Consider the following 17,403-nt stretch of genomic DNA (forward strand, 5'->3'; position numbering starts at 1 on the left):
CTGTAAATAACCGCTTTGAATACTGTTCTTAGAAATACTTACCAATGAAAGGGTTGGTAGATTAAGTTTAACAAACATAGAAAACATAGAGATAGGAACAGGAGTAGGCCATTCGGCCCTTCGAGCCTGCTCCGCCATTCAATGAGATCATGGCTGATCTTCGTCTGAGATCATAGCTGATCTTACCAGTTCAGTACCCCGTCCCCGCCTTTTCTCCGTAACCCTTAATCCCCTTAGCCTTCAGAAATATATCCAATTCTCTCTTGAAAATATTTATTGAATTAGCCTTCACAGCCCTCTGTGGCAGGGAATTCCACAGGCTCACCACTCTTTGAGTGAAGAAATTCTTCCTCATCTCTGTTTTAAATGATTTGCCCGCTATTTTTAGACTGTGGCCCCTGGTTCTGTGCTCCCCGGCCATTGGAAACATTCTCTCTGAATTCAGCCTGTCCAGGCCTGCCATAATTTTATATGTTTCGATGAGATCCCCTCTCAATCTTCTAAACTCCAGTGAGTACAAGCCCAAACTATTTAATCTCTCTTCGTAGGTCATTCCCGCCATTCCAGGTATCAGCCTGGTGAATCGCCGTTGCACTCTTTCCATGGCAAGAACATCCTTCCGCAGATGGGGCGACCAAAACTGTACACAATACTCCAGATGCGGTCTCACCAGCACCTTGTACAGCTGTAGTAAGGTATCCCTATTCCTATACTCGAACCCCCTTGATATGAAGGCCAACATACCATTTGCCTTCTTAATCGCCTGTTGCACCTGCATGCTCTCCTTCAGTGACTGGTGCACAAGAACACCCAGGTCCCTCTGCACTTCCCCATCTCCCAATCTATTGCCATTTAGATAATAATCTACCCTCCTGTTTTTACCCCCAAAGTGGATAACCTCGCATTTATCCACATTATAGTGCATCTGCCACGTATCCGCCCATTCCCCCAACCTGTCCAAATCGCACTGTAGCCTCCTGACATCCTCATCAGAGCCCACCCCTCCTCCTAGTTTAGTGTCGTCAGCGAATTTGGAAATATTGCATCCAATTCCCTGATCCAGATCATTTATATATATTGTGAACAGCTGGGGTCCCAGGACAGATCCTTGCGGCACCCCGCTGGTCACTGCCTGCCACTCCGAAAACGAGCCGTTTATTCCAACTCTCTGTTTTCTATCCGCCAGCCAGTTCTCTATCCACGTTAATACTTTGCCCCCAATTCCATGAGCCTTAATTTTGCATGATAATCTTTTGTGTGGAACCTTATCGAAGGCTTTCTGGAAGTCAAGGTACACCACATCCACTGGCTCTCCCCCATCTATTTTACCAGTTACTTCCTCAAAAAATTCCAGCAGATTAGTCAAACACGATTTACCCTTTGTAAATCCATGTTGACTCTGTCCGATCCTTTCCCCATTTGTCAAGTGCTCCGCTATTTTATCCTTAATAATGGACTCTAGCATTTTGCCCACAACCGATGTAAGGCTTACTGGTCTATAATTCCCTGCTTTCTCTCTACCCCCCTTTTTAAATATTGGGGTAACATTAGCTACCCTCCAATCCACGGGTACTGTTCCCGAGTCAATGGAGTTCCGGAAGATGATCCTTAGAGCATCTGCTATCTCCAGGGCCACCTCCTTAAGTACCCTAGGATGTAGTTTATCAGGCCCCGGGGATTTGTCGGCCTTCAGTCCCCTCAACTTACCCAACACCATATCCCTAGAGATACTAATTTCTGTCAGCTCCTCCCTCTCATTAGTCCCTATGTTTGCCGATATTCCTGGGAGGTTATTTGTGTCCTCCTTTGTGAATACAGAACCAAAGTATGAGTTTAATTGGTCTGCCATTTCCTTATTCTCCATTATATATTCTCCCGAATCGGACTGCAAGGGACCGACTTGGGATTTTACCAGTCTTTTCCTCCTGATATACCGATAAAAGCTTTTGCAGTCTGTCTTTATGTTTGCTGCAAGTTTACTTTCGTATTCTATTTTCCCCTTCCTGATTAATCCCTTTGTCCTCTTTTGCTGTATCCTGTACTGCCCCCAATCTTCCGGTCTGGTGCTTTTTTTTGCCAGTTGATATGCCCTTTTTTTTGATTTTATGCTGTCCCTAATTTCCCTCGTTATCCACGGTTGAGTCACCTTTTTAGGTTTATTTTTATGCCAAACCGGTATAAACATGTTCTGGAATTCTTCCATTCTATCTTTGAATGCTTGCCATTGTCTATCCACTGTCAATCCCCCCAGAAACACCACCCAATCAATCTTACCCAATTCCCGTCTCATACCCTCGTAATTCCCTTTATTTAAGTTCTGGACCTTAGTCTCTGATTCAATTTCCTCACTCTCCATCTCGACTGAGAGCTCGATCATATTATGATCGCTCTGACCCAAGGGGCCTCGTACAAGAAGATTGCTGATAAGTCCCTTCTCATTGCACAATACCCAGTCTAAAACGGCCTGATCTCGAGTCGGCTCCTCGACATATTGGTCCAGATAACCGTCCCGAAAACATTCCAGGAATTCCTCCTCCTCAGAATTTTTACTAATTTGGGTAGTCCAATCAATATGTAAATTAAAGTCACCCATGATGACAGCTGTGCTCTTATCGCACGCTTCTCTAATTTCCCTTTTTATGCCTTCCCTCACCTCCATATTACTATTTGGAGGATTATATATCACACCCACTAACGTTTTCCTCCCCTTGCTATTTCTCATTTCTACCCATACAGATTCCGTTTCATCCGAGTTAATATCCTTCCTTTCCATTGCATTAATCCCCTCCTTTACCAGCAATGCTACCCCACCTCCCCTACCTTTTTGCCGATCCTTCCTAAATATTGTATATCCCTGGATGTTAAGTTCCCAGCCTTGCCCACCCTGCAGCCACGTTTCTGTAATCCCAATCAAATCATACTTGTTTACCTCTATTTCCACAACTAATTCATCCACCTTGTTCCTAATGCTTCTAGCATTAAGATACAAAGCCTTCAGGCTTGCTTTTTTCACACTCTCATTATGAATTAGTTTGGCCCTTTGTGTTTCTCTCCTTTGCTTATTGCTTCTCACCTTTCTACCATCTATTTCTGACTTCATATGACTTCCCTCTTTTCCACTACCTAGGTTCCCATCCCCCTGCCAAATTAGTTTAAATCCTCCCGAACCGCCCTAGAAAATATTACCCCGAGGACATCGGCTCCCTCACAGTTCAGGTGTAGACCGTCCCCTTGGTACAGGTCACTCCTCCCCTTACCAATGAAAGGGTTGGTAGATTAAGTTTAACAAATAAGGCAAGAGAATGATAAGTCTTGTCAGGAGAAAATATAAAGTGACTTGGTAGTATTTAAAAAAAGGCTGTTTCTGAAAGATAATTAGCAAGTTAAAAATAAACAAACAGTCATCAACAAGAACTTGTATTTATATAGTGCCTTTAATGTAGTAAAACGTTCCAAGGTGCTTCCCAGGAGCGCAATCAGACAAAATGTGGCACAGAGCCACGTAAGGAGATATTAGGATCAAAAGCTTGGTCAGAGAGAGGTGTAGAGAGGCGGAGAGGTTTCGGGAGGGAATTCCAGAGCTTAGGGCCCAGGCAGCTGAAGGTACGGCCGCCAAAGGTGGAGCAATGAAAATCAGGAATGCACAAGTGGCCAGAATTGGAGGAGTGCAGAGATCGCGGAGGATTGTAGGGCTGGAGGAGATTACAGAGATAGGGAGGGACGAGGTCATGGAGGGTTTTGAAAACAAGGATGAGAGTTTTAAATCTGAGGTGTTGCCGGACCGGGAGCCAATGTAGGTCAGTGAGCACAGGGGTGATGAGTGAACGGGACTTGGTGATGGGTGAACGGGACTTGGTGATGGGTGAACGGGACTTGGTGATGGGTGAACGGGACTTGGTGATGGGTGAACGGGACTTGGTGTGAGTTAGTGTACAGGCAGCAGAGTTTTTGGATGAGCTCAAGTTTATGGAGGGTGGGAGATGGGAGGCCGACCAGGAGAACATTGGAATAGTCAAGTCTAGAGGTAACAAAGGCATGGATGAGGGTTTCAGCAGCAGATGGGCTGAAGCATGGTGGATTCAGGCGATGTTACCAAGGTGAAAGTAGGCGGTCTTGGTGATGGTGCAGATAGGTGGTCGGAAGCTCATTTCGGGGTCAAAAATTACACCAAGGTTGCGAACAGTCTGGTTCAGCCCCAGGCAGTTGCCAGGAAGAGGGAGGGAGTCAGTCGTTGGGGAATGAAGATTGTGGCAGGGACTGAAAACAATGGCATCGGTCTTCCCAATGTTTAGTTGGAGGAAATTTCTGCTCATCCAGCGCTGAATGTTGGACCAGCAGTGTGATTTAGAGATGGTATAGGGGTCCAGAGAGGTGGTGGTGAGGTAGAGCTGAGTGTCGTCAGTGTACATGTGGAAACTGACATTGTGCTTTCGGATGATGTCGCCAAGGGGCAGCATCTGGATGCGAAATAGGAGGGGGCCAAGGATAGATCCTTGGGGGACCTCAGAGGTAACGGTGCGGGAGCGGGAAGAGAAGCCATTGCCAGTGATTCTCTGGCTACGACTGGATAGATAAGACTGGAACCAGGCGAGGGCAGGCCCACCCAGCTGGTGGACGGAGGAGGATGGAGTGGTCAGCCGTGTCAAAGGCTGCAGACAGGTCGAGAAGGACGAGGAGGGATAGTTTACCACGGTCACAGTCACATTCGCTCCTTAAACCTCTCCATCTCTCTCTCCTCCATTAAGTCCCTCCTTAAAACCTACCTCTTTGATCAAGCTTTTGGTCACCTGTCCTAATATTGCTTGATATGGCCCGGTGTGAAACTTTGTTTGCTAAAGCTCCTGTGAAGCGCCTTGGGACGTTTTACTACATTAAAGGCGCTATATAAATGCAAGTTGGTGTTGTTATTTTTGCAAAAAGCCATCTTTTTAAAATGTTATATGTAAAGTTTCAAAAGCTCCCCCGCTTTAAGCTCTTCACTAACATTAAAAATGTAACCAGCCTTCTGAGATCTGCCAGTGCATTACCTACAGGAGCTGAGAGCTATGACAGGCCCAAGTACAGAATGACACAGAGCCATCATTACAATTTAGCATTGGCAGCTCACATCACTCTAAAGTGTGTACTTCGCTCACATTTCAGTACATGCAGTGTTAAGACAGGTTAAAATGCCACGTTTCTAAAAAGGCAGATGATCTGAACCAACAGCTAGCAATGTTCAATCTAATTGCTTGGGTGACCATGGGCCCAGAATATCCTCGTCATGCAAAAATGTGCTGAGATTTATGTCCATTTTGCACTGGTCCTGCTGGCAGGAATTTACGCTGGAATTTCCCGAGAATCTCATTCGCATATGGCAGAATGTTAAAAAACGGGCGTTAAACAAAATGAAATCAGCATAAGCCATCGGGACCCTGAGGAAAGCACAGAACATACGTCATTTAAGTCCATCTTAATCTTACTGATATCAGGGACATTAATGTTTGCAGCCATCAAACCATCACTGATGCGCATTAAACACGAGCCTGTCTAAGAATATGCAATCCTGGAAGCCTTTCTTTTTTATCTGTGTACAAAGGGAAAATGTGGGTTAACAACTCCAAACTGCAAATTGGAATGAAAGCTTTGTTCACTAAATCAGCGCCTGTTAGAAAAACAGAAAGCTCAGGTAAGACAACAAACAGAACTGTTGCAAGGACACTGTGCTAAGTAAGCTTCCAGTCTTTCCCAGCGTTAACAGTCTGAAAGCTGCTGTGTCTCCAAATGTGCCAATGAACTGATCTACAACAGTGCTGTGAGGACAAACAGATATCCCAGTGTGTCACCGTCCTGCACCAAATAACAATTCTTCTAAAATGAAAGGCGTTTCTTTCATCACATTGACAAACAAAGAGAGCTGTTTTTGAAACTTCTGACAGAAGTTGTTGTTGTGCAAGCTCAGAGACGATGATGCAGGACACTGCCCCACAGTACTAGGCATTTGCCAAACTGATAACAAATGGTAAAGGAAACAGCAATTCCTTTAATCACTTTTGGACCAAGACCAGAAGATGACTTAACTAATATCTGCATACTGAATTTGTTCTGTTGTTTTAGCCTCAAACTTCAATATTGACAACAAGATGGACTCAGAAAATCTACTATGAAGCTTTATTCTGCAATTCCTAGAATAACATAGAATTTACAGCATGGAACCAGGCCATTCGGCCCAACAGGTCAGTGCCGGTGTTTATGATCCACACGAGCCTCCTTCCACCCCTCTTCATCTCACTATCAACATGTCCTTCTATTCCTTGCTCCCTCATGTAGTACCCACAAACTACCAGAGATTTAATTGGGAAATGGTCTTGTATCCTTCCTGCACTCTGACGATTGATTTGTCCTGTCTCAGGGCAGAATGCTAGTTACTTCCGACCAAAGATTCTGTAAGATTCGGCCCATCATGCCTGTGCCGGCTCTCTGAAAGAGCTCTCCAATTAGTCCCACTCCCCTGCTCTTTCCCCATAGCTCTGCAAATGTTTCCCCTTCAAGTATTTATCAAGTTCCCTTTTGAAAGTTACTATTGAATCTGCTTTCACCCCCTTTCAGGCAGCATATTCCAGATCACAACAACTCGCTGTCTAAAAAATATTTCTCCTCATCTTGCCACTGGTTCTTTTGCGAATTACTGTGAATCTGTGTCCTCTGGTTACCGACCCTTCTGCCACTGGAAACAGTTTCTCCTTATTTACTCTAACAAAACCCTTCATGATTTTGAACACCTCTATTAAATCTCCCCTTAACCTTCTCTGCTCTAAGTGTTCTAATCTGTAACCTTTGGATACCCTGCTTGGGATACCCTCTAGATTTGTGTTATCGTGTCAGAATAATATATGGAATTATATAGACTTTACAGCATAGCAACAGGCCATTCGGCCCAACTGGTCTATGCTGGTGTTTATGCTTCACATGAGCCTCCTCCCACCCCTCTTCATCTCCCCCTATCAACATATCCTTCTATCCCTTTCTCCCCCATGTACTTATCTAGCTTCCCCTTAAATGCATCTATGTTATTCGCCTCAACTACTCCATGTGGTAGCGAGTTCCACATTCTCCCCACTCTCTGAGTAAAGATACTTCTCCTGAATTCTTTATTGGATTTATTAGTGACTATCTTATATTTATGGCCTCTAATTTTGGACTCCCCCACAAGTGGAAACATCTTCTCTACATCTACCCTATCAAACTCTTCATCGTTTTACAGACCTCTACTGGTCACCTCTCAGTCTTCTCTTTTCTAGAGAAAAGAGCCCCAGCCTGTTCAGTCTTTCCTGATAGTTATAACCTCTCAGTTCTGGTATTGGCCTCATTAAAAAAAAAATAATGCCTCGTTCTCTGTTAGTTTAAATTACTTTTTTATTTTAAACTAAGAAATCTTTTTCTGGCTCCCACTCTCAATTCCCTCAATCATAGCTCCCTACAGGCAAAACAAGTTTATCTAGTGAGTAGTTAAACCATACAGACCAGAATGGACTCCGGTTCAATTCCTGGTCTTTGCTGAGTCAGGGGGGTCAGGGCACTACAATTGGCCATAGCACCCCTAGACTAGGCAGGTTGGCTGGGGGGGCTGCTGGTGGTGGAAGAATTTAAAAAGTTAGCAGTGTTCCGACTGGTGACCACTATCCAGCAAACCCTGCTGGAAATGTACATGTAGCTATTTGGCAAAGTCACCAGTGCTCAGCTATGTCCCCCTCCCCCACCCTGTGGTCAATAAGCCTGCAAAGATTTAGTCAAGATTCACACATGAAAAGCCCACTTTAGCAAGGTAGCAGAGGATGGATGCCCATAACACTATACCCCAGCAGGGTGGCAATGCCTTCCTTACATTCAAGCCCCACCACAAACTCCACTCCCACACCACCGATTCCAACTCCCTCTCCAGGCAGCCACGGATTGGCCCAGATCATTCTCAACCTTGTTGTCCTGTTAAGAGTCAGTGAAGCTTTAAATCCCACATCTTATCCACCACCAGGGCCACTTACTTACAGAGCACTGTCTGCCTCACCCTCTACTTTAGTTCCTCCATCACTAAAACCCTGCTACCCTGTCACTTCCAGACTCCACTACTACACATGTGAAGTCCTGCTTGATTATCACCCTGTCCTCGCTCATTTTCACTGGCTACCCTTCCCCATCTGCCAACATGTTAAAATTTCAAATAATTATCTACATATCTCTCCAAGGTCCTGTCAAGCCTTACCCCTGCAAGTTCCTCCAGCCCAGTAAACCTTCTTCAGTGCTCCATTCGTAGGAACATAGGAACAGGAGCAGGCCATTCCTCTGACTCTGGATTTCTCATCATTCCCCCTCTCCCTAAATCTCTTTGTCTGTAAAAAGCTCCACGGCAGCAACCTCAATTTGGATATTCCTGCACATACCCTCTACTCCTCTCGCACTGGATTGCTGTCCTTCTGTTCTCGGTCCCTCCATTCAACCATTACACCTCCGAACTCCAAATCTCGCCCCAAATCCCTCTACGTTGCCACCTCCGTCTCGGACATCAAAAGCCTCAAAAATTCTTCCATGCCTTCAGCCTCCCCACTCTGTACCTTTTCTTTTGCCCCTTCTTTACACCTGCTCAGTGAAGACATATTAAATCATTCAGCCATTCTCCTTACACAAGGAGTGTTATGGAAATGCAAGTAATTGGTGCTACTGTTCTGTATAATTAAATAGAACATACACAGAACTCAGAGAAATCTCATGAAACCAATGTTTAAAAAAAGATAGAGCACGTAAGAAAAGAACGAACTTGCATTCTATAGCGCCTTTCACGACTTCCGGATGTCCCAAAGCGCTTCACAGCCAATGTACTTTTGAAATGTAGTCACTGTTGTAATGCAGGGAAAAGCAGCAGCCAATTTGTGCACAGCAAGCTCCCACAAACAGCAATGTGATCATCTATTTTAGTGATGTGGGGTGAGGGATAAATATCGGCCAGGGCACTGGGGAGAATTCCCCTGCTCTTCTTCGAAATAGTGCCATGGGATCTTTTACATCCACCTGAGGGGGCAGAAGGGGCCTCGTTTTAACGCCTCATCGAAAAGACGGCACCTCAGACAGTGCAGCACTCCCTCGGTACTGGCACTGGTGTGTCAGCCTGGATTATGTGCTCAAGTCTCTGGAGTGGGACTTGAACCCACAACCCACTGAGCCACCTAAAGAGTATGGGGTGAGTGGATCCATGGTTGCACCTACAGAGACATGTTCTACTTCGAAAAGAATACCCAGGAACCTTTCCCAATGCTCCAGCTGATTAAACCAATAGTTGAGCTGTACAGACCAGGAAGTTCAAAGTTCCATCCCCTGCCTGTGCCAACTTAAATGATCTCAACCAGGAGCTGTGGTAGGGAACTATAATTAACTTTCATTGCCCTCGAGTTAGGGAACAGGATTCTATTTTTTAAAAAGCCCATGTTCCCGTTCCTGATCACTACCCCCGCGGTCTCAGCAGGAATAACATTGCGAATGTCAGGTGAAGCCAGGATTGGATCAAACTCCATGTTAATGCCCACCATCTGCCAATACTCACTAGCCTAGGCCATTTCAGCTCGTTGCTGGAACTGTAGCCAAGCAGCCAGTACCTTAAGGAAAGGAGGAGCATGTGAGTAAACCGGCAGATAAAAGGAGGGGTGGTGGGCAGAAGACAAAAACTGCTTACACTGACAATTTTACATTTAATAAACAGGAGCGGGAGCATTCAATGGAAACAATAGCATAGCAATTCTACATATGCCTCCCAGCAATTCATGCAAGCTCCCTCGGTCACCTTTCTAGGGAAAGCTACACTCAGAACCATAGTTAGGGAGATCCTCTCCAGGCTATAAGCAAAACTTTGCCAACAACAACAACAAAAAAGTTGCATTCATATAGCACCTTTAATGTAGTAAAACATCCCAAGACGCTTCACAAGAGTGACTATCAAACAAAATTTGACACTGAGCCTCATGAGATATTAGGAAAGGTGAGGTCAAAGAGGTAGGTTTTAAGGAGTGTCTTAAAAGGAGGAGAGAGAGGTAGAGAGGTGAGATTTAGGGAGGGAATTCCAGAGCTTAGGGCCTAGGCAGCTGAAGGCACGGCCGCCATTGGTGGAGCGAATAAAATCAGGGATGCTCAAGCGGCCAGGTTTGGAGGAACTGAGCGATCTTGGAAGGTGTAGAGCTGGAGGAGGTTACAGAGATAGCGAGGGGCATGGACATGAAGGGATTTGAAAACAAGGATGAGAGTTTTTAAATCGAGGCGTTGCCGGACCAGGAGCAAATGTAGGTAAGTGTGCACAGGGGTGATGGGTGAATGGGACTCGGTGTGAGTTAGGATACAGGTAGCAGATGCGAGGCAAGCAAACGTGGGTCATTGGCACTGGTTTAGCACACTTCCTTACAACCAAGCAGATAGCTGACTGCAAAATAAAAGGCAAAACACTACTAAAACATATTACATTTGCACATTCCTTCGATTGCACTGAAATGTTTATGTTGAGCAAGTTGAAGGATAGCAGATATGAGAAGTCATGTACAAGTTGATAAGCAATTGGCCACTGGAAATGTTTTTCTAATGGAATATTGAAGTATACATCCTCAAGGGCCACATGGGCAATGTTAAGTGGCCCTGTAACACGCATCTCATTTGTTAAGGGCATTAAAAGGGGAAAAACTTCTTGATTTTTAGATAGGTGAAAACTTGCTAACTTCAATTTATTGGCCCGTATTTTCCGATGCCTACGGGGTGTAGGGGCTGTGTACACACCCATAGGGACCTTGCAAGTGCCGGTTTCAGGCACGCGAAGCACATGCGCTGAAAACCGGCATTTCCGATCGGTCAGAATCCTCTTGACAGATTGCATGCCTCTGCAGAACCTACGCCCGCTGAAATCCCTTTCTTACGCCCGGTAAAAGCAGCATAAGGCCGGCTTTTACCAGCATAAAAGTTTTTAAAAGTTTTTTTTTTTAATTTTCATTCATTTATAATTAAAAATACTTTTTAAAAAGGTATGTTTATTTTTAGCCCCATAAAAAACTTTTTTGTTCAAAAAAATTAATTTGTTTAAAATATTTAATGTAATTTTAAAAACGTGATTAAAAAAAAAATATTTAATGTTTTGATGTGTTTTTGAAGTGATCTCCATTCATACTTTTGACAGGTCTAAGCTGTCAAAAGTATGAAGTGGGAATCCCTTCTCCCATTGGTTCCCCATGGCCCACACGATCCCAGGGACGCTTGCAAACCGCCTGCGCCCCTGGGATACATACGCCCTGCACATTTCATCGTGGACAGGCCCCAGAGCAGAAATGGCCGGACCTCTGGAGCCCTCAGGTAAGGACATAGATTTTTTCCAGATCGGCGGCCTCCGCACGCAGGAAGCCTCCGATCGGAAAATACGGGCCATTATGTTTTATTGTTGTTCAACAAGTCAGGCGTGAAACCTTAACCTGAAGACTCCAAGGACAGAAAGGAAGAAACAGTGACACAAAGCAAACAATAAACGTCAATTAACTATCTGCAGTGCACAAATAGGGGGGAAAAAAAACTTACCAAGCACTATGGCAACAGTCTTCAACAGGCTCATCATGGTGTCGCGGTTTCTGCGCGGCCCCGAACTGTGGCGAGACATTCTCATAGTCCTCTGACGCACGTAGACAAAGATATGGGCGTACAGGATCACCATGACGACGAAGGTGACCAGATTGAAAATGGCCCAAAATACCAAATAGGAGCTGCTGTAGAGTGGAGCCATGGTGGAGCAGATGTTGATGTCGCAGATGCAATTCCAACCCACGCTGGGGATCGCGCCCATGACGATGGCCATGGTCCAGATCACCACAATCACCACCACAACCCGCCGGTTGCTCATCCTGGTGTGGAGCTGCATTCGGAAGACCGTTATGTGCCGCTCAATGGCAATGGCCAGCAGGTTAGCCACCGACGCGGTGAGGCTCGTGTCTATCAGGCCCTGGCGGAGCAGCCACGTGCTCACAGTCAACCTGCGGGTATTGGGTCCCGTGTTGAACATGAGGTAAAAATATGCCAGGCCTGCAAAGAAGTCCGCGGCTGCTAAATTTGCCATCAAATAATAAATAGGGAAATGGAAGCGACGGTTCACGTAGATGGCAATCATAACGAGCAAGTTAGCAAGCATGATGAAGATGCACACGGTGATGCCCAGGCCCATGACAAGCTTGCTGACTGTATCCCATTCTGTTGCAAGGTGCTTTTTACTGTTGTTGTAAAAAAAGGCAATGGTTTCATTGTAGTAGCACTGTTCTTCCATTTTGGCAGCCTAAGTCAAGAATGACAAGAAGAATGTGTTAAATGCAAGATATAAACAATTATTTGAATTGCATTACACCGGAGACTGCACCTTTGACCTTTGTAGTGTGGTTTCAAATACAATTTTGAATGTTTTCCAGATTGCCAGATTTCATTCTCTTCCCCTTCACCCTTGTTAGAGCATCATTGTGCCACATGTATCTGTTGGAGACCAGGACCTGCTGAAAGCGAACAGATCTCAGCTAAACCACTTGCTCCATGTCACAGTCTGGCCAAGGGAATTAATGGGCCAAATCTTGCTGGAGCGGGGCATCCCATGGCATGTGCCATTAGTTAAGACTTTTTTCCTGCACCTTTCAGCTCGAAAAACTTTTGCGCCGTAAGTTGCGGGAAGTTGCGAGCCGATAACGGAGTGCAACAGAGCATCTGGGACCAACAGCGTATTTCCTAGACCAATGACATTTAAGGATCAAGAAATAAACAGAGGAACGACGGAGAAGGAAATGGGGTGAATTAGAGTCAAATCAGGTACAGAAAGAGAAGTAAAGAGAGAGAGAAAGATTGGATTGAGAAAAAAAAAGCAGTAAAAAAAATTTAATTTGACCTTTTTAAAATCTCTAACACCAACTTACTAATTGCAGGAATCAGATTGAACAGTTTAAATTGTTCCCTTTCTGGGCCAGAGGTTGATTGGCATTGCATTAACAATTATCACGGCGTTAAAAGGGTATTTACACTATTGTTATGAGCCCTAACCTTCTGTGGCGAGTTTAACAGGCAATTAATGTGCAAATCCAGCAAGTTCTTAAAAGTAACGGGGAGGTTCAGGGTGAGATGCCAGTTGTGCGAAACAATCGGCGGAGCGGTGTAAATCGACCAGTAAGTTCTGGAGATTCACAACTCATGGCGTATCTCTTCAGCCCCTGAACTCGCTGGTCGATTTACACCGCTCCGTCATGAACTCGCCATTATTTTTCAAGGAAAATTTGGCCCCTTGCTCTCCCTAAAATTCATGGGCACATAAAAACTTAGCCTGTCGCAGCCTTCCCATTGAGATTCCCCTACAACACTCATTGTCGCTGGGTCAAAATCCTGGAACTCCCTCCCTAACAGCACTGTGGGAGTACCTTCACCACACGGGCTGCAGCGGTTCAAGGCGGCGGCTCACCACCACCTTCTCAAGGGCAATTAGGGATGGGCAATAAATGCTGGCCTTGCCAGCGACGCCCACATCCCATGAATGAATTTAAAAAAAAACTCAAGTGGGAGCAAGAGAGCATTTGCTATAGAATGTAAAAAGAAAACAGCTAATTTCTCTGTCATAGAGTTTAGAGTCATAGAGTTTTACAGCACAGAAAGAGGCCCTTCGGCCCATCGTGTCTGCGCCGCCCATCCATCCCTGTCCAGTCTAATCCCATTTTCCAGCATTTGGTCCATAGCCTTGTATGCAATGGCATTTCAAGTGCTCATCCAAATGCTTCTTGAATGTTGTGAGGGTTCCTGCCTCTACCACCCTTTCAGGCATTGAGTTCCACATTCCAACCACCCTCTGGGTGAAGAAGTTCCTCCTCAAATCCCCTCTAAATCTCCTGCCCCTTACCCTGAATCTATGCCCCCTTGTTATTGACCCCCCTACTAAGGGGAAAAGTTCCTCTTTATCTACCCTATCTATGCCCCTCATCATTTTGTACACCTCAATCAGGTCCCCCCTCAGCCTTCTTTGCTCCAAGGAAAACAACCCCAGCCTGTCCAGCCTCTCTTCACAGCTGAGGCACTCCATCCCAGGTAACATCCTGGTGAATCTTCTCTGCACCCTCTCCAAAGCAATCACATCCTTCCTATAGTGAGGCGACCAGAACTGCACACAGTACTCCAGCTGTGGCCTCACCAGTGTTTTGTACAGCTCCATCATAACCTCCCTGCTCTTATATTCTATGCCTCGGCTAATGAAGGCAAGTATCCCATATGCCTTTTTAACCACCTTATCTACCTGTTCCGCTGCCTTCAGGGATCTATGTACATGTACACCAAGGTCCCTCTGACCCTCTGTACTTCCTAGGGTCCTACCACTCATTGTGTATTCCCTTGCCTTATTTGTCCGTCCAAAATGCATCACCTCGCACTTTTCAGGGTTAAATTCCATTTGCCACTTTTCCGCCCATCTGACCAACCCGTTTATATCGTCCTGTAGCCTGAGGCTTTCCTCCTCGCAATTTACCACCCCACCAATTTTCGTGTCATCTGCGAACTTACTGATCATACCTTTTACATTCTCATCCAAATCATTTATGTAGATCACAAACAACAAGGGACCCAGCACCGATCCCTGAGGTACCCCACTGGACACAGGCTTCCAGTCACAAAAGCAACCTTCGACCATCACCCTCTGCCTCCTGCCACTCAGCCAGTTTAGGATCCAACGCGCCAAGGCACCCTGGATCCCATGGGCTCTTACCTTCTTGACCATTCTCCTATGCGGGACTTTGTCAAAAGCTTTACTGAAGTCCATGTAAACCACATCCACAGCATTTCCCTCATCCACCCCCCTAGTCACCCCCTCGAAAAATTCAATCAGATTTGTCAGACATGATTTACCCTTGACAAAGCCATGCTGACTATCCCCGATTAATCCTTGCCTCTCCAAGTGGAGACTAATTTTGTCCCTCAGAATTTTTTCCAATAATTTCCCTACCACAGATGTTAGGCTCACTGGCCTGTATTCCCAGGTTAATCAAAAAGCCAGTTCACTTTTGAATGCCACAGAGGAGACACTGCATATTAGGCAACTGTCTGTTACATAAATTGACAAATAAGGAATTATGGATCGACTTGGTTGCTTCAGCTTATTGAATTCCATTTCTACTAAATTGGTTCCATGCAAAATACCCCGTGTCTAACTTACTGACTCATTTTAATAAATTTCCTCCTTGATCTTTTCCCCACTGAAAACAGATACAAGTTTCTTTAACTTCCCCTCATGGTTCAATGACAAAATATGGGACTATTTTTGTTGCAGTTTTGGGGGGTGAAAAAGTACACTAGTGGATAAGATTCAAAGTAAATGACCAAAGGTGGGCATAATTCTCCATTCTTGGTTCTACTTTATACAGCACACCATATCCCTAGACTTGCATACATAGTAGAAAATCTATTTTTACACTCCAATATTCTGCTCGACTCTGCAACGCTTACAAAATACTGAGGATCTTTTGAGAAACTATCACAGCCAGATACTTCACTCGATTCATTGCATTAATGGTGCATTAGCACTTGACAAATTTCCTGTCAGCATGAAGCTGAAACCACTTCACAACAACGCTAAGTTGGGAGTGTAAATCCGGTGCACAGGCCTGAACTGACTCCAAGGCAAAGAAGAGCAAGGGGGAAAAATTCGGTCGCGCTCCCTTTGGGGCGCTAACTTCGCGCCTCCATGCCCAAAATTCACTGGTAGCACCCCAAGAGAGAAGCGGGGTGCTACTGGAAGCACTCCCCCTCCCACTTGGGGCGCTGCCAGTGAATATCATGGTGCTACGTGCCGCAGTACTGCAGGCCTCCCTCCCCTTGTTAAAGGGGAGGGGCCCAGCTGGGCCACCAGGGATCGGAGTGCCAGCAAAAGAGCCCGTCACGCAGGAGTGCCGGGCTCACGGAGCGCAGCCGGCACCCCGCGGGGGGGGCTTCACAGGAGGCTGGGGAGAGCGACGGGGGCAGGTGCTGGTAGGTGGCCAGCAACATAAATGGCCGCCCGGCACCTCCCCTTTAATTTGCACCACCCCGGCCGCAAGTACGCTGTTGGACATAGCGTCCGGCGGCAAGTCAGGGGGCACTACCAAAGCTCGCAGTCGGAGCAGAAGCGGGGCGCTGCACATGGCGATGACATCATCACTGGAGCTGCAGCGCCGCAGGGCGCTACCGGTTACCGCCGCCGCTAACCTCCTGCTGAATTTCACAAGAGGCACCACACCCAGGCGCTAGTTGATTTGCGCCCTATTAGCGCCCTCTCTAACGGGAGGTGCAAAGCATCGAATTTCTCCATCCCCCACCACAAAGACTCCCTCTCACGGGGAGTCTCACTGCTACATTCCAGTGTCAGGCTTAGCCACATTTACAGTATAACAGCAGGGGAGGGGAGAAGAAAAACGACTTCACACTATCGTAAATGATATTCATACCCATCACCTTGAATTTCTCATTAAATACCATGAACCGTTTGTTGGATCCGTGGTTCAGTGGATAAATAATCACACGGATACTGTACATTAACAAATAACAGATCTTTACTGGAGGAGGGTAATCTCTAGACTGGGGGTACAGAGGCATGCGCAAAGCTTATATACCGGTGTGGTCACTGCCGGTACTACAGTATACAGGAGCAGTAAAAAGTAGTTCTGACTTAAAGCACATACACTACAATTCCTCCCCTTTTAGATTAATAATACCCCCTTAATATTCAATTAACAATTAACATTTTTACATGTACATTAAATAACAAAAGTCCATTTATAGATTCAGTCTTTGGGGCGGCTTCCTGACCCTTTCGGGATAGCGCCTTTCCAGAGGTTCTTGTTCTTGGTGCAGAGGCGATTCTGACCCCTTTTCATCGGGTAGTTCATCGGGTTCCACTGCTACTGGGTCTGAAGTAGATGCTACCGGTATGTCGGGTTCATCCCCAGGTACTCGAGACACGGGGTTGACACGTTCCTGTGACGCTAAGATCTGATCGACGTGGCGTCTCACAATGTTCTCCCCGACATCCACTGTGTACATTAATGGCCCCTGCCTTGTACGTATCGTTCTGGGTTGCCACTTCTCTGTTCGATAGTCACGGGCCAAGACTGGTTGCCCTACATTGAAGCTCCTTGTCGGCTTCTCATTGATGTGCTGGAATTGTTTGTCCTCAACATTTCTTCACACATTTGGTCTGAGCAAGTCCAGACGAGATCTCAACCTTCGGTTAAAGAACATCATGGCCGGGGTCTGGTTGGTAACTGCATGTGTCGCGTTTCGGTAGGCTAATAAGAAATTGTCCATCTTATGCTGCAGTGGAATTTCCTCGTCACACATGGCCTTTATCGCCTTCTTAAAGGTTTGTACGAACCT

At 45.8% G+C, this 17,403-nt stretch overlaps 1 protein-coding gene across 7 annotated transcripts in view; it reads right to left on the reverse strand.

Moving 5' to 3' along the window:
• lpar1 (lysophosphatidic acid receptor 1) overlaps window positions 1-17,403 on the reverse strand; it is a 148,500-nt gene that overhangs the window by 66,705 nt on the left and 64,392 nt on the right. For all 7 annotated transcript variants that reach the window (XM_085992921.1, XM_085992874.1, XM_085992900.1 and 4 more), the window contains one exon: window positions 11,572-12,316. In XM_085992921.1, coding sequence (XP_085849047.1) covers window positions 11,572-12,307 — 736 coding nt within the window. In that variant the 5' untranslated portion in view covers window positions 12,308-12,316. The remainder of the gene's footprint in view (window positions 1-11,571; window positions 12,317-17,403) is intronic.

The sequence above is a fragment of the Somniosus microcephalus genome, chromosome 1 (genome assembly GCF_052327205.1).
Source record: "Somniosus microcephalus isolate GS21.2 chromosome 1, FLI_Smic_1.0, whole genome shotgun sequence".
Classification (NCBI taxonomy): domain Eukaryota; kingdom Metazoa; phylum Chordata; class Chondrichthyes; order Squaliformes; family Somniosidae; genus Somniosus; species Somniosus microcephalus.